Here is a 23,987-nt window from a genome sequence, read left to right as displayed (position 1 = left end):
TTTTTAAATAGTTTCTAATGTCAGCTCAGCATGAGAGCAACACAATGGAAATATCACTGTGTGATCTCTGAAACGTGATCTCAGGACAGAACTGGCTTTATGGTCACTGCAAAAAGATCTAGAAAATCTCAATATAGTGCAAGGAAAGAGGCTTTAGTTTGTTAACTGCTCACTTTGAACTCTAGAGGCTTATTATAACAAACCAAACCGTACTGGTGACTTCAGGAAGAGATACTGAAGATCCAATAGTGTACAAACAAGTATGAGAATGAATGTATGGTGTCACTTCAGTTCACAGTGAATTCTGTTTAAGCATCTCTCTACCCGAGGACAGGAATGTTGGTGGAAACAGTTGTTTGCATTTGAGTTGTTTGATGGACAGTAGCTAGTAGGTAAAGGGCCGTTCACACCAAGAACGATAACTATATTAGTTACCAGGATGGATTCTGATTGGCTGTCAATGTTTCTATCGTTCATCAGCGGGGAAAAATCGTTCTGAAAGCGATTCCAACAATATTGTTTTTCTGTGCCGTTATTGTTGTGGTGTGGACTCTGAAATTCTTTAATATTTAGAATGATTTTTAGAACTATCTTTATCGTTATACATTATCGTTATAGTTATTGTTCTTGATGTGCCTTAAATCTCACAAAATTTCAGATCATATTTCACCCCAAAATGAAAATTAATAAAGACCATGAAGATTTTTTGCATTCTGACATTTCTTAGTATTTTCATTACTGTGAAGTGAAACAAATTTAAATATTCCTACATTATGAGTGCAGTAACTGTACTGACTTAATAAAAAAAAAAATATTTTTTAACAATCGTAGTACAGAAATACGACTCTAACGAGAATCATTGAGAATGAGAATTACAAAACCCCAAGGAAAAAGTACAGTAATGAGAATTTGTCAAGAAAATGTGCGTAATTGTCGTGAAAATAACGCATAACATCATGCAAAAAAAAATCTTAATGGTATATATAGGCTTTATTTAGTCGAATAAATGTTGTTGTTGTGAAATATAACCTTTGTGAGAGTCATCCAGGGGACGAATTACAATTAGGCAAAAAAAAAAGAAAAGAAGAAAAAAAAAAAGATTATACAAAATATTGATGAAATATACATACATAATTTAGACAAAAAAATAAATACATTAATCTTTAAATAAACTATCGTATCATAATTTGAATTTCATAAATCACAGGTCTGGGTTTTGCAGTGGTAAAAGCTCAATGTTTTTTTTTGCTATAAAATGTCACCATGTGGGGTTCTCTGAACCACATCTGTGTCAGCAAATTTCACATCTTCAAACTATATTTACAAAGTTTTCCTTCACGTTTGTCACGTAGAGCTACAATTTTATCACGGCTACATCACGTAGCCACTCTTAACCCTGGCAAATAACCAAATAAACTAGACCAGTCTCTCTGAAAGGTTAGTTGTACACAAACAGTCCAATAATAGCTTATGAGACTCAAAGTGCTCTTATGCTCATAATCTCAGAAAACTACAGCACACAAATGTGTGCTGCTGGGTCAGAGACATCATAAGAAGTGCATATCGTACAATAACTTCGTTATATACTGATGAAATATTGTATAATGCCTATAAACGGGCATATTTGTAGCATTAACATAATTTACAGAAAACATTAAGATAGTGTCTACGTGATTACATGTCTACATGATTAGCATGCAACACAGGTCATAAGTCACCATAACCTGTCATAAAGACTTCAACGTCGGACCGAACCCGCAGCCCCTAAAATCACAGTGAGATCACGTCCAACATTGAAGACGATGCACCTTTTTTTGGAGTTCTATAACACACCTTTGGCCTCTCGAAATGAGAGATCAGGCCATAGATGTAGTGTAGTTTCTAGCAGGTTTTGAGAAAGACATCGTCAAGTGTAAATGTGCTTGTGCGATCGCATTCGTTCAACTCTGGAGCTCCGCAAGGGCCCCAGATTAGTGTCGTCAAATGGTGCTCTCGGTGTGCGCGTGCGTGAACATGTGCACATGATGCGCGTGAGGGTTGGGGAAAGGCGTCGGGCTGCTGTTGCCGTGGGGATGAGGGGCGGGGCTGCTGTTGCCGTGGGGATGAGGGGCGGGGCTGGAGTTGACGTTGGTGTTCAGGTGCGACTGGTTTTGAGGGTGGCCGTGGCTCGGCTGGCGTTTGGACAGGCTGTTCTTCAGGCTGTCGTTGAGCAGCGAGGTGGTCTCATCCGGCCCGTTCTCTCTGGGAGCCGCCAGCGCTGTGGTGTGGTTCACGCTGACGGTAGGGGGAGGGGGTGGGAGAGGGCCGGTATCCAGACGCGTATGGCTGCTTTCAGGGGACTGAGGAGTGCTGTCCAGCTTTGAAGCCAGGAAGCCGTTTTGGTACTGAGAACGAGTGATCTGAAAAAGACAAAATAAAAAAACGGATCAAAAAGGTATCCGTACTTTTATTCAGCAAGGTTGCATGACATTGATCATAACTGACATTAAAGACATTTACAATGTTATAAAAGATTCTGCTTCAAATTATTTATGTTCTTTTGTATTTTTCTTTCATCAAAGGTCCTGAGAAAAAATGTATCATGGTTTCCACAAAAATATCAAGCAGCACAACTGCATTCAACATTCATAATAATAATAATAATTGCACAATCATTTCACTTTATGACTCACATGGCCACAGATACAAGCATGTGTGAGATTTGACTAGTTTTCAGTGATTGACGCAATGTGATGAACTAGAACGCTTCATAATCAGTGATGTCACCCACACTGCAAATCAAGCTTCAAAAGTTCACTGATAATAAAAGTATATATATATATATATATATGCAGCGCCCGAAAGCGAATACTTCCCTACTATAGTATACAAAAACCAACCAGTGCGCAAAAAGTACTCGGGTGACCTTTCTGAAGTGAGCATTCAATATACACTTTACTATCCCATGAGGCAACGGGAGAGGATTTGTGATTGGAAGTGAAGCGAAGCAACTGACGCTGTAGGTCACATGATAATGACAACATGGCTGATGTAGTACGTCCGAATTTCATACATACTACACACATTCATACTATATAGAACACACTTTTTTAACGGTCGCTAATTCAAATGTAGCACCTACTCAGAGAGTATGCAATTTTGGACGCAAAGATAGCATTTTTGTATATGTATATACCTCAATGATATTGGACAATTACCTTAGTATTTGGACTATACGTAATAGCCCTAAAGGGACATGGTGAAGGAAACAAATATGAGATGGGAGGAAAAATTACTTGTCAATGCATTTGCGTTCTCTCGCACGAGAAACTTTGAGTTCACTGGCCGCAACGCAAAGGTTTTGCAAGCGAACGGAAAGGTTTTGCAAGCGAACGGAAAAGATATACATTTTCTTCATCACCACATCCATTTAGAGGCTCTGCAACACACTGAACTTCTGCTGAAAAAAGTCTGAGACTGGACAGGCTGGTCAAAATATTTGAATATAAATTAAGAAAATATATTAAAATATTAATGATATCAAAATATTAATATGTGTGTGTATATGTATACACTGTATATATATATATATATATATATATATATATATATATATATATATATACACACACACACACTGTGTATATGTATATATTGTTTTTTTTCTTTTCTTCTTTAATTTCTGAAGCAATTGCTGAATTTTTCAGCATCATTACTTCAGTTTTCAGTGTCACATGATCCCTTAGAAATCATTCTAATGCTGCTATGACCTGATTATATATATATATATATATATATATATATATATATATCAAAGCATATTAGCATATTAGAATGATTTCTGAAGAATCATGTGACACTGAAGACTGAAGTAATGATGCTGAAAAATTCAGCTTTGATCACAGGAATACATCACATTTTAAAACAGGAAACAGCCATTGTAAATTTAAATCGTATTTATTTATTAATATAATAATAATATTCTAGTTTTTACTGTATTTTTCAAAAATGAATGCAGCATAAGAGAATTCAATTTTAAAAATATTACCGACCCCAAACCTTTAATCGGTAGTGTCTGACTTAAACACTTATTGCTAAAATGTTCAACAAATATGTTTTGGGGTTTTTTTTCAGTAAATGCTAATGCCAAAATCTAGAGAGCAGGGTGACGGATACAATGCGGATAAGCATGTATAATACATTTCCCATTAGACATACAAAAACAGCTCAAATTAAAGATCTACCAAGCTCCAAAAAAGCAGCATACACAGGAGCATGACTTCACATTTCAGGAGCGGACTGGCTCACGAGCCACAAGAACATTTATGGACATAACATACCTTCACAAACTGTACGTCAGTGATGGCCCGCACATTAAAATCAGGGACGTACTGTGGCACGGGGCTGTTATTGAGCTGACTGTTACTGCCACCGATGGACACAGAATCCACTCTCTCCGTGCAGCTCAGAGACGCAGAGCGGTTCAAACCGCTCACATGAGACGGCGAGCGAAACTCTGGAATGCACATGAAACCCATCAGTTCATGTTGTGGCACGTCTGCTTACACACACAGACACACACAGACACAGATGAAACAGTTTCAATGAAAATACACACTAATACAAATGTGGCAAGACTTAAAACAACAACAGTGAGATGATGTCGTCGATTAGAGGGAAAGCACAACAACTGACAAGGAGCAACAAAGAAACTCATATGACATTTGAAATGAATGGAAAGACTCTTGCAAATGATTGGATGGTCATTTCAGGCTTCTAAAGCGTGCACTTGTGTATGAGCAGCAGCATTAGTTTAGTTATATTGGAGAAGAATAGATTATAATATTAGTATGTGATAATAAAGAGAAGAGGATGTTCATAACCTCTGTCAAAACAAAACCATGTGGGATGAGCACTAGATGTTCTGACTGTAAAATATGAATACACTAGCGCCATCTAGAGGTGTTATGAACTACCTTCAGCAGTCACTGCAGTGTTTGGTTTGACAGGTTTTACTGCGCCAAATAACAGACAGTACATGAATGCTCAATGATGCGGACAAAAGCGCACAAACATTTCACTTGATCCCATTGATTTAGAAGTGCATGGTTACTAGTAAAAGCATGGGAGATCTTTCTGTGTTAACAGGGTTAACTATGGCAAGCTGCATTCGCAGGATATGCATTCTTGATATCAACAATTCTATTTTCACTAGTTAAAATGCTAATTCTTGATATCAGGAATAACATTTCACTAGTAAAAACTTTCATTCTTGATATCTGTAATTGTAACTAGTTAAATGTCACCATAGGCTCCCATTCAAATTCAGTTATTGATATCAATAATTGATTTCTTAATAGTTGAAATTCTAATTTTACATATCAGAAATACAATTCTTACTAGTAAAAATCATTATTTTTGATATCAATAACTAGGTGGTTACTAGTGCAAATGTCTTTTCTTGAAATCAACAATTGAACTGCTACTAGTAAAAGTTCTTTTTTATATCAATAATTCGATTGTCACTAGCGACAATGTTAATTTCTGATATCATGAATGTGATTGCTAGTAAGAACGCCATTTTAGATATCTGAAATTACTCTAAATGCTAATTATTAATATCAGAAACACATTTTCAAATACCAGAAATAACATACAGGTGAAACTCGAAAAATTAGAATATGGTGCAAAAGTTCATTTATTTCAGTAATTCAACTTAAAAGGTGAAACTAATATATTATATAGACTCATTACATGCAAAGGGAGATATTTCAAGCCTTTATTTGGTATAATTTTGATGATTATGGCTTACAGCTATGAAAACATTTTCACAATATTCTAATTTTTAATTTGGGGTTTTCATAAGCTGTGAACCATAATCATCAAAATTATAACAAATAAAGGCTTGAAATATCTCACTTTGCATATATAATATATTAGTTTCACCTTTTAAGTTGAATTACTGAAATAAATGAACTTTTGCACGATATTCTCATTTTTCGAGTTTCACCTGTATGTAGCATGTTGAAATGCATTTACAGATATCAAGAAGTATCATTTCAACTAGAGACAATTAAGCTATTGATATCAGGAATTTATATTTTTACTATAATAACCACGTAATTATTGATATCAAAATTTTTGATTTTTACTAGGAAGAATTGTATTTCTGATATGTGAAATTACAATTACAAAAAAAAAAAGTTGAAAATTAGTTCTTGATACCAATAATTCGTTTTTCTGCAAGTGATTATGTCATTGTTGATATCAAGAATGAACATTTTTACTAGTGGAAATGTAATTCCTGATATCTAGAATTTGCATTTTAACTAGTGAAAATGTAATTGTTGATATCAATTCATCTAGGCTTTTGAATAAATAGAAGTCAAAACTGCTTGCCATAGTTAACATTCGTTGAAGCGCTATATAGTTTACTCTGTGAGCGACGCGATGTGATAAACTAGGCTACAACTCTCCTGTTATAATCCATGAAATCACACACACTGCAAAACATGCAAAGTTTGTTGATAATAACGGAATCGTTCTAGTGTTTCCGTATCGTGTCGCTCACATGCTCTCGGTGTAGTTGTTAGGTCAGTAACTGTAACCAAAGAGAACATGATTAAAATTCATGACGGAACCAATCACAGCGATATCAAGAGAATTGATGATATCGGAAAATTGCCTTAGTATTTGACTATACATTTGCACTCCAGCCAGAAGCGTCTGAGAACGTACAGGTTGGTCAAAGTATCTTAATATTTTTATTCAGAAAATAAATAACCCGCTACTAGATGGGCAAACATCACTTTACGTAATTAATATTCATAACCCAAACCACTCTGTTCCCGAGGAGAACAGACGTAAACAATGGGAGAAAAACAGACGTAAACAATAAAAGTAAAACTAAATTTATATAAAATAACCAAATTATCTTAGTGTTTAATAATATATGAATTCGTTTTTTTATGTTTTCATTTTCGTTTTAGTTAAAGATTTTTTGTATTTGTTGCGTGTTTGTTGTTTGCATTAGTTTTTTAAATGTCTATTTAGTTTTTATCATTTCTGTTTTAGTTTTAGTACTTTTGCTGAAATGTTTAATTTATTTCAATTAATTTTTTTTTTGTTTTAGTTAATGGTAGCAAGACTGCACTGCACTTACGTACACTTAGTATGACTGATCATGTACATTACATATAGTATAATTTACTGTATAAAGTATATTTTATCCAAACAACCAGTTTCATCATGACGTCATGAACCAATCTTCAATGATCATGTCAGAAGCAGAGCATGTGTGCTGTATATTCTGATACTAAGGCAGGACTGTATTTTCAGGGTGGTGTGAATGTGATGTTCAAATGCATGAGGTCAGGTGTGATGGACAGGAAGTGATGTGGGCAGCGGGGTGAGTGTGTTAGTGGTTAAAAAGATTGAACTCATGAGGTCAATGCCAGTACCAATATCCAGCAAGCTTACATTTTACTAACAGTCATTTGCATCTACGTACAGTGTATATGTCTAATGCCATGTTGAGCATCTGCTTACAGTAGATTCCTGTTATTATCATGTTGCTAAGCTAATAAATCAAAACTAGGGCTGCGTCTGAAATCGCATTCTCTTTTGAGTAGGTCTCTCTGTAGTATGAATATATATTACATAAATAAGTTCAGCATGTTTTCACACTTTTACAGTGATCGTCACATCCTGTTTGTAACTTGAAAGGACTAAAAAGTAAAAGTGGTTCATACACTATATTAGCCTGGTTAAAACCAGAGCATTCTCAGTTGTAACTGAGTTATGGTCTGGCAAAGCGTCATAGACAAATCATTTCCAGAGGGGCGTCACCAACGGACGTCGCGGATAGACCTAAACCCAATCAGAGCGATGAAGGAGATGACGTATGCAGAGCGGCGGAGAAGTGTTGTTCTTTGCTCGGTTTTTAACAAAAAGGAAACGTTCAAATCGCTTAAAGACGCGATAGCTGATTCGAACGAGTGATGCGCGACGGCGGCATCCATCTTTGTAATGTAGGCTACAAAATCTGCTTCAAAATCCCAGCGCTGTCGTCATCGTGTAAAGCCCGCCCCAACGTTTCTGATTGGTGCCTCGATTTCGGCGGATTGGAAATGGGCTTGAATGAGCTCTTTGCCAGACTAACTTTCAGAGCAAATCTAAATTTGCCGGAAGTTGTCTGGGTTTTCCCAGGCTAACACTATATGTCAGTTCTTTTGAATGCTAATGATAATTTTGTATGATTAAAATGTGAATTTAAAACTATTTATTCAAATTCTCAGCTGTAGCTCACGAATCTCAATTATGCTTGCATACATTCAAACCTGCCACCTCAAGACTTGTGCAAAGTGTGAAGTCAATGGCGTCAAGCGTTTTGTTCTTGCATGTCTTGTGGCTAATTGCGTCAATTTTGAATGTCTTGAAGGAATGCAAGCACAAACTTGATTTGAAAATAGTGAATGTTTCATAAAACCTATTGAAACTATATCTTCTATCAATGCAGTACTGAAATTGCTGAATAGGCTTTTGGAACAGAGCTTTTAAAATAAAATGAGCTGGACACCGGTTCATAGCATGATAAAAGGTTATTTTATTTCATTTTAAACTAGTTCCTGTCCCGCACCACCCCCATGTTAGCTCCCCTTCATCCCCGAGTTAGCATGCAGGGGATTTTACCTGGGAAACGCGAGAACAGAGAAAACCTCTTAAGTGAAAGGCGGCGCGGACGAGGCGACACCACGGCAGGAGAGAGAGGGGGGGTGACAGCTGAGGGGGGGGGAGCCAGAGCAGAGGAGAGACAGAGAAGCTCTTTAAACACGGCACACATTAACATCCTGTGGACAGTTGCTGAAGGATCCCTCATTATAATGCACTATGGGAACATTGTATTTTCCTTGAAGGGGTAATTTATGCTTCTAATCTTTTAAACATTTTCTGGGTTGTTTCACCTAAAACTCGTCGCTATCGTTCCAAACCTGCATGACTTCAGTGGAACTCACATGTAGATATTTTGCAGAATGTCCAAGCTGTACAAGGAAAGGACTTTATTTTAAAATGTAATTTATTCCTGTGATCAAAGCTAAATTTTCAGCATCATTACTCCAGTCTTCAGTGTCACATGATCCTTCAGAAATCATTCTAATATGATGATTTCTTCTAATATGCAATGTAGAAAAAACGGAAATGAATACTTTTATGCAGCAAGGACATTAAATGACAGTAAAGACCTTTATAATGTTACAAAAGATTTTGATTTAAAATAAATGCTGTTCTTTTGAACTTTATTATAATTTCCACAACAAAATACTAAGCAGCAAAAACGGTTTTCAACAATGATAATAATAATAATAACCATTATTAATAATAGCAGAGTACATATAACAATTGATAATAGCAAATCATCATATTAGAGTGATTTCTGAAGGATCATGTGACACTGAAGACTGGAGTAATGATGCTGAAAATTCAGCTTTGCATCACAGGAATAAATACATCTTCAAATATATTAATATAGAAAATAGTTCTTTCAAATTGTAATAATATATTTTACAATATTATATTTTTGATTAAATAAATGCAGCCTCAGTCAATGTATGACTACAATGACAACTTTCACAATATTTTAATATTCACAATATTTAATATATTCACAATATGTTATTATTAATTTAATTAAATTAGCCCACAGTGGGCTGAATTGCATCAAATTATTGCATGCATTGTTTTGGAAGCTAATTTTCAGTCTGTTCATTGCAAAAAAAAAAAAAGTTTATTGTCTTCAGAAGACTCGGAATATACATGCAGACCTTCACGTTGTTTTTGAAGCTTAAAAGTGTGAATGAATTACCATCCAGTAGTGTTGTGCTGAGAAAATCAGCTTAGAGTATTTCTGCTAAATATCTCCTTTTGGATTTCAAGGTTTAAAGAAAATAATACAGGCTTTGGAAGGACCAGAGGACAAGTAAATGCCAATGGATCAGTCACATGACCTTTGGTCTCTTATACAGTGTTTCTCAAAGCACATGCAGGCACACATTCAGACACATGCTAAGCACATAAATGTGACGTTTGGCACATGGATGGACTGCGGCACAGCTGGAGGTGAAGGAACAGAATCAGACAGCATCATTACACATACTGACACTCGGCCAGCAGATGTCCCTGCGGTCAGATGTGTCCGTACAGTCCCCTACCGGCAGCTACAGCGTTATTATATAACACCAGACTAAACTGACAATGACAGATCATGACAAAGTGCTTGTGTCTGCACTGGGAGACTCTAAAAAAACACGCCGCTGACTACTGATCTATGGCTGGGCAGCAAACATCAACAGACACATCATTTCTGTCTGTTTCTTGTAATTATTGTAGTATTGCTGTATTATATGGCGCTTTTTGCATCCTTTATGAAACTTGAAAAGATCATGGAACATCTTTAACTCGTCTCATTTTTCGTTCTGTAATTATTAAGATATGATTACTGTGTTTTTGTCCATAAAATGGAAGTCAATAAGCTCCAACATTTTTCAAAATATCTTATTTTTTGTTGCGCAGAAGAAGAAAAAAAGGAACAACATGAGGGTGAGTAAATTATGAGAAGACTTTCATTTTTGGATGGAGTAACCCTGTAAGTGGGAATATATCACACTCTTCGATTAGAGAGAGAAAATAAGAGAGCAAGTAATAAATAAATACTCACCCAGGCATGGTGTATTCAGTGCCATGACTCCGTAATAAGAGAAAGGACCGGCCTCAAACTTCATATTCTCATTTCCAGCCTCAACTTCAACTCGACCCTGAAGGACAGAAGTGGGTTTAATAGTTAAAGTGCCCCATTATGATTTTTCGAATATTACCTTACCTTTTATACAACGTGTAATAAAGCTGTTTGTGAATGTAAAAGGTCTGCAAAGTTTTAAAGATCAAAGAGCACAACAAATCAAGTTATGTTCTCTTAAAAGAAAGAATCGATTCTGAACTGCTGAAATGAGTCGTCAGAAATTGCAGCCTCACTTCCTGTTACAAACCTACACAACAATGAAACAAATTTGTATAATGCCAGCCTATGCTCTTCATTGGCTGCCCGTGAACAACGTCTTCTTTGCCCCGCCCTGGAAGAGTTTGGTTCGTGTTGTCGTCATGTAGAAAAGACGCTGATTTCTGCGCTGTGAAAGAAAATCCACTTGGCTAGACTTCCAAAGGATGACGACTCATGCTGGAATTTAATTCAGCTATGGTAATGGGCTTTTCGTTTTCGACACACGCTGTAGGCGGTAAACCAATCACAACAGACTGAGCCATCTGACCAATCAGAGCAGAGTAGACCAATCACAACAGACTGGGCCGATCAATCAGAGCCAAGTAGACCAATCACAACAGACTGAGCCATCTGACCAATCAGAGCAGAGTAGACCAATCACAACAGACTGAGCCATCTGACCAATCAGAGCAGAGTAGACCAATCACAACAGACTGAGCCATCTGACCAATCAGAGCAGAGTAGACCAATCACAACAGACTGGGCCGATCAATCAGAGCCGAGTAGACCAATCACAACAGACTGAGCCATCTGACCAATCAGAGCAGAGTAGACCAATCACAACAGACTGAGCCATCTGACCAATCAGAGCAGAGTAGACCAATCACAACAGACTGAGCCATCTGACCAATCAGAGCAGAGTAGACCAATCACAACAGACTGGGCCGATCAATCAGAGCCGAGTAGACCAATCACAACAGACTGAGCCATCTGACCAATCAGAGCAGAGTAGACCAATCACAACAGACTGAGCCATCTGACCAATCAGAGCAGAGTAGACCAATCACAACAGACTGGGCCGATCAATCAGAGCCGAGTAGACCAATCACAACAGACTGAGCCATCTGACCAATCAGAGCAGAGTAGACCAATCACAACAGACTGAGCCATCTGACCAATCAGAGCAGAGTAGACCAATCACAACAGACTGAGCCATCTGACCAATCAGAGAAGAGTAGACCAATCACAACAGACTGAGCCATCTGACCAATCAGAGCAGAGTAGACCAATCACAACAGACTGAGCCATCTGACCAATCAGAGCAGAGTAGACCAATCACAACAGACTGAGCCATCTGACCAATCAGAGCAGAGTAGACCAATCACAACAGACTGAGCCATCTGACCAATCAGAGCAGAGTAGACCAATCACAACAGACTGAGCCATCTGACCAATCAGAGCAGAGTAGACCAATCACAACAGACTGAGCCATCTGACCAATCAGAGCAGAGTAGACCAATCACAACAGACTGAGCCATCTGACCAATCAGAGCAGAGTAGACCAATCACAACAGACTGGGTCATCTGACCAATCAGAGCCGAGTAGACCAATCACAACAGACTGGGTCATCTGACCAATCAGAGCAGAGTAGACCAATCACAACAGACTGGGTCATCTGACCAATCAGAGCCGAGTAGACCAATCACAACAGACTGGGTCATCTGACCAATCAGAGCAGAGTAGCTCTCGGAAAGGAAGGGTTTAGAGCAGGTGTGCCCAACCCTGCTCCTGCCGATCGACTGTCCTGCAGAGTTCATCTCCAACCCTAATCAAACACACCTGAAGCAACCAATTAAGGTCTTCAGGCTCACTTGAAAATTAAAGGCAGGTGTGTTTAATTAGCGTTGGAGATAAACTGTGCAGGACAGTCGATCGGCAGGAGCAGGGTTGGGCACCCCTGGTTTAGAGAGACCGAATCCTTTTTCAAACCATTTTCAGACTCTTAAAGAAATCAGGCGACGTGCATTGGATATCATGAGAAAAATGATGCGTTTTCTGATCAGTTCAGTTCAATAACTGTGCAAAGTGTATTAATTATGAAATGAGTTCAATTAAGCTATAAAGCAGCTCTGGAGAAAATTCAGTTCTTATCCAATAGTGTCAGTGGAGTCAAATCAATCAGTGCCGACAATCATAAAGATACAACCACATCAATGAAAACTGCTTGATATCAAAACTAATATCAAATAAATACATTGGCAATAAAAAACTTTGCGTGATTCCTTCAAGATACTGAAACCTAAAATCCTCATGAACCCCCGCTGGTGTTCTTAAATCATTAAACAGCGTTTTTAAAAACACTTTTATGTCAAACGCGACTTATTTTGAAATCTTAACCGGCTTCCTTGAAGAACAACCAGTTGCGTCTCTATAATTAAAGACAGAATGACACAAAACCCAAACTAAACTCCCACAAGGACGGCGAGGTTGGTACATGTAACACTTTGAAGCCAGGGCACGTGTCATGTGCTAAACCACATTCGAGAGGACACATGAATTTTCCAAACTGTCAGGCGTCATATTTGCCCCGTTTTCTGGAGTGTCAACCATTCCTCTCTCATTCTCAGAAAAACGTTACCAGATCTGTGGCGCTCGGATTGCATGAACACGGATCCTGTCACTCTATCTGAGCCTCCTCGGCTCTGGTATCTATATTCAGGTGGACACTAAAGACAAACAGAGCTGGACTACACTTTGTGCTTTCTGTTATACCAGCAAATAAGAGCCAAATCAACTTTCATCAAACAAAACAAAACTACTACTACAACTTCTAAACAAATCTCTACATTTACACTCTACAATAATACACTATCATACAATGAAATGAATTATTTATTCAGCAAGAACACATTATATTGATCAAAAGTAACAGACATTTAAAATGAAAACAAAAAAAATGCTGTTCTTTTGAACATTCTATTCATCAAAGAAAAATGTATCATGGTTTCCACAAAAATATTAAGCAGCACAACTGTTTTCATCACTGAATATAGTAAGAAATGTTTCTTGAGCAGCAAATCAGCATATTAGAATGATTTCTGACGGATCATGTGACTCTGAAGACTGGAGTAATGCAGCACAGGAATAAATCACATTTTACAATATATTCAAATAGAAAAGTTTTTAAATTGTAATAATATTTCACAATATTATGTTTTACTGTATTTTTAGTCAAATAAATGCAGTCGGTTGAACATAAGAGACTTATCAATCAGTAACAATTTACAGGTTCAATTAATTAACATTAAGTATTATAAACTAAAGCAACAAAGAACAACACTTTTACACAATTTTATAATCTAGGTTATCTATAATGTGCAACGGTAAAATAATTATTTAATGAATTATGAATGAACATTAATTATCAATGAGCAATGGTATATTTATTAATTAACCTACATTAATAAATGTGTAAATGCTAAACAAGTTTGTTGTTTATGTTAACATTAATGTTAATGCCTTCTTGTAAAGTACTAAACTACTAAAATAATAATAAATTATTCATATATTTAATACATTTAAATTAAAGTATGAATATATTGTTTATTTTCTAATAATTTAATTAATAAATAAATATAAGAACATATTAGGAATATATACATATATATATATAAAAATAAGTTATTAAATATAAAGTGCAACCATTATAACAATAATGGTTTATTGTTTTGTTTGTTTTATTTTACTGTACGTGCACTTACAGCGTTCTTCCCCAAGAAAGTACTGGGTCATATAAGGTAACTCTATGGGTTAAGGTTAGGTTTAGGGGTAAGTTCAGGGTTAATAACTAGTTTTTACCCAGTTATTGTACGTACTATAATACGTACATAGTATGTCCATTGGGAACAGGACTGTAAAATAAAGAGCAACCAGTATATTTTATAAATGTTATATAATTAATTAGATCATTTTGAAAATGAATTTGAACTATTATATTTGAAATGATTTTAAAACTCAATTAAACAGGCAGATTCTGTCTGTAAATTAGCAGATGAGAGGAGTTTGGTGAATTTAAGCAGACGTGCGGTTTGATGGCCAGTGTGACATAACGCTCCATGACACATGGCGTTCATGCTCCGTATGACATTGTGCCGCGGGGATGATTACGACTGTGATAAACACGGTCACACTGACGTTCTGAAAGGGTTAACCTTGTCCTGGCTGACCCCCCGTTGAGAACACAGCAAATCCAGGATGTGATTTACTGATCCCGAGGGGGGCCCCGTGCGCCACGTCAACCCGGTGACCCGACACGGCTCGCCCTACCTTGACCATCTTCAAACTTAAGCCACTAAGTAAGCAGTGGCACAGATATTTATTCAGATGACTGGATAGTGTGCATAAGGTCGCGCTAATATGTTGATCCCAAGTCAGTCAATATCTATATATGTAACATGTGCTTGCTGTCGCATGGACATCCAAGAGTCTTTCCATCAATCTCACTTCTGATTGGACTGTTTTATAAAACAGGGCCATGGACAGCTTTGATTGGTTGTGTATACGATAGTGTGTGTGTGTGTGAGCTGGCAGAAAGAGGGTGGGATTAGAGCTGCTATGCTCAGGATCTCTTTCTTATGTAAGAGGGATCAATTAGTGAAGGACAGGCCTGACCGATGCTGGCCTCTTCTGGCTAACCAACAGTGAGGTCACAGACGCTCCGAACAGACCAGGACGCCTCAACTGAGGGGCACAAACGAGACACCATGTACCCACCAAGCACAAAAGAGCTTGAAAATGTTAACCAGAAAGCAATGTTAATGCTAACCCTACTCCTGAGTAATTCATGAATTACCTCTGTGTGTAATTCATCCTGTGCTGTAAGTGTTACGGGCAAGAACGACACCTCAAAATTGTGCAGAGAGGTGTGCTGTTACTTCTCCAAGTGATTTTGGCTCGGCGACAACAAAACAGACGGAAAAAACAGACTTGAGTTAAAGGAGGGACCCGGACCATATCTAAAGATGCACAATTAATCGTTAAAAGATCGCAATCTCGATTCTTGTTCCTAATGACAAGGATTCGTCCTGTGTCTTTTCAGTTTTCACCTTTGACAAGTACGATCACGGCGAACATTCAGTGTGTTGGCGCTGCCGCTGATACAGAGTGAGCAGTTGGCATGTATAGGTATTAAACAGCTTCACTCATTCTTTTCAACCACATAGTATCATTATTTCTGTTTTATAATAATTCAAAATATCACAGAAGTACTGAGATATAATAGTTTGGATATAAACACTGATGTCTATGGTAGGGATCAAAATAGAGTTGCACATAACTTCATGCTTCAAATAACGATTGTATCAATTGCATCGTTACACCAGTACACGTGACAATGACAGCATGGCTGATGTAGTATGTCCAGATTACATTTATACTACACACACTCATACTATATAGAACATACTTTTTTAGCGGCCGTGAAGTAATTACTTCATCCTTCATTACGAGCGAGTTATTGAATCATTCACTCAAACGTTTTTTTATTTTTTTTATTTTTTATAATTCAAATTAATTAAAGCTGCAGTCCACACTTTTTCCTCTTTGTCGCCATCTCTGTTCGAAATCTGCAATTGCAGTCATTCACGGAATTATCAACTTTACGTGAGTTGTACCTCGACACGGCACAGCGCGGATGAACACAATGTTTGAGGAGAGTGTCCAGCTGTCAGTCACAGCGCCGGTGTGGATACTGGCATTCAGTATGACCAACATCATAACTTTCACCGGAAAATGTCATCTGAACAAGTAAGTAACATCCACTTTTGTTCTGGTTCTGACATTCCAGTAAAACACGCTGATTAAATCTAACATTCGCTTATATCACGCAAAACCGTGCAAATTATACTTTTGTTCTCAAATTGTTAATGTTAACAACGTCAGCATTGCGTGACTACATGTATTGTCCTTCCGATATTATCCTTGTTTTCGCATGTGTCCGGTTGCAGTCTCTTTTTTTCTGTAGCCACTCCGAAGTCCGAACAAAGTCTTGCATTTTACAACGGGTGAGAGTCTGTTGTCACTGGTGATCGTCGTTTGAACCTTTCTGGATCCGCCATCAAATTAATAAGTTTAATTATATCAAGTGCTGTGAGAAAAGGCTATAAATCTCCACCTCCAACATCCTCACACGCAATATAGCCTACTAGCCGAGACTCCTTCTTTATGTGAACAGATGTGTGTGTACAGATGTGTGTGTACAGATGTGACGTAATGACTCAAAGACATGCTCGAATCTCCCGCGGAAATCCACCAGTACCACTGGAATTAAAAACATTATTACAAGCTCACCGCTTTGAATCGAGCTACGGCAAGCAGATAGCGTTGAACACTGGCTGGTTATGTATTTTCTCAAATATGTATTTTGGATAATTTTTAACCCAAAAAAAGCCTAGGACTGCAGCTTTAAGTTTTATAGTTTACATTTTTATTTTATTTTGTTTAGCTGTCTATTCAAAATTGTGGGAGAACCGTGATCTCAATTTTAAACCAAAAAAATTTGATTCTCAATTTATCCAGAATCCTGCAGCTCTACAGTAGAGTGCACTCTTTTAAAATGGAAAGTAAAAACCACCTAGCAACCACCCAGAGCTCCCTAGTAACAGCATAGCAATGCCCTGGAAACCACCTACATCACCTTAGCAAACATCAAACAAATACACCTTAGCAACTGCATAACACCATGGAAACCACCTAAAACACCTTAGCAACTACATAGCAATACCCTGGCAACCATCTAAAAAAAGCAACACACAGCAATGCAATGGCAAACCAGCTAGAGCAGTTTTACGGGGTTGCTATGTTCTGGTCTGTTGCCAGTGCATTGCAGTGTGGTTGCTAGAGCCTTCTGGGTTGTTGCCAGGGCTAGTTCTCAGCCACTAGCAACACCTTAGCAACCACATAGCAATGCCTTTAAAAACATCTAGAAGATAGCCCGCTCTAGGTAGCTAGACTTGTTCTATATGCCTATGCAACCACCCTAGCAACACATAGCAATGCCCTGGTCACAACATCCCAGCATCATGGCAGTAAGTTTTGCACAGGCAAGCAAGCATCACTCAGATTTTCCTCAGAAAAATCCAGTCTATTTTGGGATACATCTAATCCTGTAGGTACAAAGAATTCTGACAGGCAGAGAGAGATATTTGTGGATGGTTGTACAGCTGACGTCCCTGGAGGAATGTCATGGGGACTCCACAAGGTCAAATGGTGATGAATTACATGGGATGCAATCGGGTGAATCACATGGTACCAGCCACGGGGAACAGGCGACTTCTCCGACCTTTTCTCCCTCTCTCAAACCATCCAACAAACCAAACCATCTCTCAAAACAAACTCTAATGCAATAAAACACTAGGATTAATAATCTATGAGGGAGTGTTTGTCTTGAATAGAAATGAATAACGTTGCACGTTTCAAGGCAATTCAGTTGGCCTTTAAGCAATAGTATGATATTTGCCTGAGCAAGCCTCACTAATAGGAGACTGGTTGAAGGAAGTAGCACACTTTCTGTTTTGATTTAAAGGCACTTCTTTAAACTAACCTAAATATTGAATAAACACATACGCAGTGTAGATATTAGTGGGCATCAAGTCTACAGAGCTTTCTGCTGAACTGTCATTGCAGGCCTACCGATCAGTTTCACTTGCCTGAAGGATGAGGATGAAGAAGTCGACAGGTTTTCCACGTTGATATAAATGGTGCAGAAGCGAGCGCTTGTCGCTCTCGTTGAACTTGATCTCCTGAATGACATCCGGATGCCTGAGGATTCGCAGTAAGACCTTGTCTTTGATCTGGAGTGGACTGAAAATGCTCACCTCTATGGAAAGAAGGTTCAACCAAAATTGCCGGTTATTTGCAAAAAGCAAAAGCTCAGAGTGAGAAGAGAATAAGTGTCTTATAGACACAACAGCTCACCAGTAGCGAGGAAACGATGCGCTGCTAGCATTAGTTGCGGGGATATCTTGACTTTAGATTCGCTCTCATGTTTGAAGGCAGAAAAGTCCCTCTTGTTCTTGTTGGGATCCACTTTCTTTTTGTTACGATTGTCAGCTAGCAGACAAAAAAAAAAAGAAATCATTAATCACTCAACCAATCACTCATCTTACGCCTAAGTCAGGGGTAGGTAAGTTCGGTCCTAGAGAGCCGCTGTCCTGCAGAGTTTGGCTCCAACACTGAAAAAAACCTCTCCTGCCTATTAGCCTTAGTAATCCTGAAGACATTGATTAGCTTGTTCAGGTGTGTTTGATTAGGGTTGGAACTAAATTCTGGAGGACAGCGGCTCTCTAGGACCGAACTTGCCTACCCCTGGCCTAAGTTGATCATAGAAGCCATTGGCACCAATCGTCTCTGTGATCTACTTAGGCTTACGATGCTTTTGGAAAACACAGCCCAGATCAATAAATTAATAATTCAACCAATTAATAAAATCAATTAGATTTAGATGTATTAGATTTAACCCTATGTTGCTCCTCACACTCACACTCCTCCCGGTCAAAAGTGACCGAACTTTCTTTTTCAGTAACATCTATGTAGTATATTTTTGTTCAATAATATTTTGTATTTGAGGGAATTTTATGGTACTAAGTAATATTTATGCAATAATTATGATCAATTTGTTTCCACAATTTGTACAACACAATACAATGCATACATTTTTGCACAATTATTTTTAAAGCAACCCCTTTATTGCTGTGTGCTTTATTCTGTATCGTGACTGATTTGTAGATTTTTGTCATTTTAAATGTTTTTTTATTTCCTATTAATTTCTATGTTGGTTATTTTTTTCCGCTAGAAGTACAAGTGTGACTATTTTTAGGACGATTTTTTTTCCCCTTGTGTTAACATAGCAAGTGTCCTACCATTCTTATGAAGTCAAATGTTCAGTCAAAAGTGACCGAAAAGCATCAGAGGGTTTTAAAACTCTCATGAAACATGAAAATTGAGAAAACAAATCACTATCTTGAACATACTGTAGAGATCAGACTCGTCCAGGATCTCAGATTTGATGATCTCCTCAATAACGTCCTCCAGCGTGACCAGCCCCAGAACCTCGTAGAACGGATCTCCTTCGCCCTCACTATTCACCTTCTGAACGATGGCCAGGTGGGATTTACCTGTGGACAAAAACACCCAAGCCCAAAAATAACTAGAAAACTAAATTAAATGCACTTAGTATTCTAATTCCAATCAGAATGGCTGTTTAATAGTTAATAGGCTTTATGCCGAGCGTCACGTGACCAAGCCGGAAAACAGATCACATCGCTTCCGATTCAGGTCTTTTGTGTGTGCTTCATGAAATTTTTTTGCGGGTTTACTCAAGATAACTTAAAAGAAGCAAGCAAAAATGAGCATAACCAATGTCCCTCGCATGTGCAGATTGATATTTAAAAGTTTTTTTTTATTTTTTTTTATTTCTCACACTAACGTTTAGATATTTAAATAGCATAAAACACCAATAACAAAGTGAACTTAGTAGGTTAGCTGATTATCTTAAAAATCCATAGATATCGTAGTTAGTTCTTACGGCCGTTAACACTTTCTCTGACAAGCGGATGCAATGAGACCCGTTTTCCGGTTTGGTCACGTGACGCTCGGCATCAAGCCTATTAATTAACCCTTAAAACTAAAAAATTTTGTCATCATTCACTCACCCTCAAGTTGTTCCAAAACAAACAGTTGACGGTAGCCATTGACTTCCATCGAATGTGTTTCCTAATATGGAAGTCAATGGCTACCGTCAACTGTCTGGTTACAAACATTCTTTAAAATATCTTCTTTTTGAGTTCAACAGAAGAAATAAATTCATACAAGTTTGGAACAACTTGAGGGTGAGGAAATTATGAATTTTTATTTTTGGGTGAACTGTCCCTTTAACAGATTTAGTTCACACCAGGCCAGGAAACCCACTGAGTGAGTGTAAAATAATTCAAACCATATTCCATATTGAAGCACTGAATGGACATGCATATTAATGAGCCATATTATCACTATAGAATCTGAAAACCCTATGAATGATTCATCATATTTTATCTGAGGGGCCGGATCAATCATAACCATTTAAGCAATACTGGACCATTTGCGCTTCATGTTCCAAAAGAGAGTCAGATCAGAATTCCCACTAAACTTAGAGCCAAAAGAGCTTAAGAGGGGGAAATGACGGAGATGTCTGGGGATTAGAAAAAGAAAGCGACAGGACCAGAAGACACTTTGACAGCATTAAAAGTTAAGAGGGAAATATGCAAAACACAGCACAATCAACATTACTGTTAAAACATGAAATCTGTGTAATACTGAATGCTCAAATCTGAATCAAAATGTAACATGGATGCACCAATATAGAAATTCTGGCCAATACTGACAACCAATTATTATTAATGGCTGTTTTTTTTCCCCAAACTAAATTCGAGCTGTAATTAAAATACAAGTATCCAAAAAGAATCCAAAAATGCCACCACAAATTATGCACAAAGCTTAATATTGAGGATTTTGTTCAAATGACTAACCCTAAGACCGATCTACAGTCCGCAACACTTTATTTTTTAAATAATGGCTATTATCATACATCAGTAAAAAGTTATCCTAAATAGAGGAAATGAAAGAAAATATGCCGACTTTTTTCTGAAATCTGTTTTCCTCAGAGGAATTTTAAAGTACATGATCAAGCCTAATATTATAATACGGAAAGCTTTAGACAAGCAGAGCGTTTAAGAGAAGATCTAATATTCTCACACTGAGATATACTCCAATGCTCCTGAGGGATCGGCATTTAGCAAATCACACACATTTACTTATTTGCATACTCATAAGCTTATTTACATACATTCATAGCACAGTGGAGCTCATTTTAAACAAACTGTAAAAACATATTTGAATAGGGTGCAGAGAATTTCTACGAAAATTCTCATCAAATGTAGCAAAAGCACTGTCCTAAGCAGACGCTTTGGACAAAACCGTGCGTGTCACATGGGTTTGGTCCCTCTGTGGCACCTCTGCAGTGATTGCTATGAGTAAAATAATGTGGGAGGGGCTTGCAACTGCCAATCATTCCAAAACACCGCCCACAAAACTCATCTTTAAACTAGCATGAGGCAAATTTGTGTTTTACACACATGCACTTTAAAATTGGCTTCAACAGCTTGTTTAAAACAATACCAGCACCATTGTCATGATTAAAGCCAATAAAGTTAAATGAATCATTGCAAAAATTAGAATTGTAGTTCATTGTTAGTTTAACTAATGTAACGAACTATGTTAACAAATAAAACCTCATTGTAAAGTGTTGTTACCAATACCACTGTAAAGAATAATCTGAATATTAACGGGAATATGTGTCTGTAAAAATGTCTATGGTGGTTACAGCCCTCAATCTGAAGGTAAATGTGGCAAAACATTAGAGTGAGTCTGCAAACTCTGGTGGACCGGATGATGATGATGTGCATTTTTAATGAGTGACAGGTGCTTTTGGCAGCATGGGATTCCTCCGCCATTTCTAGAAGAGCTTCATATTGATCGGAGGCTGATACAGGGAGCATATGGTTATTGATTTGGCTCTCAGGGGGACACATCATAATCAATAGGAGGGTGAAAACAACTCCATGGAGAGAAACCCTTTGCTTCCTGTGAGCACAGCACATCCTGTGCAAACTTTCAAGACTTAGGAGAACACACAAAACACAAATCACTAACCTTTTTTAAACTCCTCCAACATGGCATCCAACTTAGTGTCGTGGAAGACAAAATGCACCGGGCGGTTGTAGAACTTGGTGACCGTTTTAAGCGTTGTGCAATCATCCGGGTCAACAAAGGCCAGGTCCTTGACGTACAGGATGTCCACGATGTTGGAGCGCTCACTGTCGAACACAGGTATCCGCGTGTAGCCGCTTTCCATGATTTCAGACATGGTGCTGAAGTCGAGCACGGCGTCAATGTGAATCATGAAGCAGTTGCCCAGCGGCGTCATCACATCCTCCACCGTCTTGGTTCGGAGTTCGAGAGCACCTTGTATGATGTTCAGCTCTTCTCTGACCAGGTCGTTGTAAGGCTCTGTGACCTTCAGCATCCCCACCAACTTCTCTCGGTTGTAGACGGTGCCGATTTCCTGCCCGAGGATGACATCCAAAAGCTTACTGATGGGGAATGACAACGGGAAGGTCAGTAGCATGAAGAATTTGGTCAGCACGATGGTGTTGGCGCCTACGGCCAAACCGTGGCGCGAGCAGAGCGCTTGTGGCACGATTTCACCAAATATGACAATGCCAACTGTGGATGCCGCCACGGCTCCCAACCCTGACCCGATCAAATCATCTAGTAGGATCGTCAAGGTTGTGTTGACCAGCACATTACCCAACAATAAAGAGCAAAGCAGATAGTTGCCCTTGCTTCGAATGGGTTCGATTTTGCGTGCATACTTCTTCTCCTTATTAGTGCCACAACTTTGCACAATGCGAAGCTCCATTGGATCCAACGCCATGAGCCCCAGGTTGAGTCCACTGAACATGCCGGACAACGCCAGCAAGCTTGACACCAGGATGACTTGGAACCAAAGAGGTAGAAGAGATCCTTTCTCCTCTACGACTACCAATCTACCATCATTATCAGGCAAATGGACCCATTTATCTCCCAAATCCTGTCTGACACATAGGCTGTAGGTCTTCTCTCGTTCACTTTTACGCATCGGCTTTACATACACACTCACCAGACCTGATGTACCCCTGCTGCTCACGTTCATGTAGTTGCCGATGCTCATGTCTTTGGTGAAATCCTCACAAGTCCTGTTCAACGCGTCACTACCCCCTGTATCCACATTCTCCGTAAACCTGATGTTGGATGCTGCGCCCGGGCTCAGGTGGACACCATAAAACCGGAGCACGACGCTGCTCTCCTCCGTTACCTGGATGAGCCCGTCCTCCGTAGTGCTGGCCGCTTTATCGCTCCTCTCCAGCCGCATGCCCAGGATCTGACTCCGGGAACTCTGGCTCGAGGTCTCCGTTCGCCCACCGACAGAGCTCCAGAGGAACACGATGAAAGTTAGAAGACACCCCTGTCCGCTCCGCTCTGTCGCCATGTTTGTTGCGCTCTCTCCGCAAGGCTGGACCTTACGTCACGTCATCGCTCCCACACGCGGACCGCGCCCCCTCATTTGCATAGTGCACAATTGCGCAACGCCCACTTTCA

General features: G+C 38.6%; 1 protein-coding gene across 4 annotated transcripts; it reads right to left on the bottom strand.

Annotated features, from left to right (window-relative positions):
- Positions 1–1,135: 1,135 nt before the first annotated feature.
- On the bottom strand, positions 1,136–23,916 carry LOC130094917 (metal transporter CNNM4). 4 transcript variants are annotated; one of them, XM_056261462.1, is made up of 8 exons: positions 22,500–23,916; positions 19,784–19,927; positions 18,729–18,863; positions 18,461–18,630; positions 10,694–10,790; positions 8,659–8,760; positions 4,320–4,537; positions 1,136–2,399 (listed from the first exon to the last, which is right to left on the bottom strand). In XM_056261462.1, the coding sequence occupies exons 1-8, from the start codon at positions 23,875–23,877 to the stop codon at positions 1,980–1,982; spliced, it is 2,664 nt and encodes an 887-aa protein (XP_056117437.1). In that variant the 5' UTR covers positions 23,878–23,916; the 3' UTR covers positions 1,136–1,979. The 4 variants fall into 4 exon arrangements, with proteins under 4 accessions (XP_056117437.1, XP_056117434.1, XP_056117435.1 ...); XM_056261459.1 differs by having other exon boundaries at positions 1,137–2,399; positions 4,320–4,495; positions 8,671–8,760; XM_056261460.1 differs by lacking the exon at positions 8,659–8,760 and having other exon boundaries at positions 1,137–2,399.
- Between the last annotated feature and the right edge of the window lie 71 nt (positions 23,917–23,987).

Source organism: Rhinichthys klamathensis, unplaced genomic scaffold (genome assembly GCF_029890125.1).
Source record: "Rhinichthys klamathensis goyatoka isolate OS25496 unplaced genomic scaffold, OSU_Roscu_1.1 h1tg000183l_1, whole genome shotgun sequence".
In the NCBI taxonomy this organism is placed as follows: Eukaryota; Metazoa; Chordata; class Actinopteri; order Cypriniformes; family Leuciscidae; genus Rhinichthys; species Rhinichthys klamathensis.
This window is presented reverse-complemented; position numbering and strand designations above follow the sequence as displayed.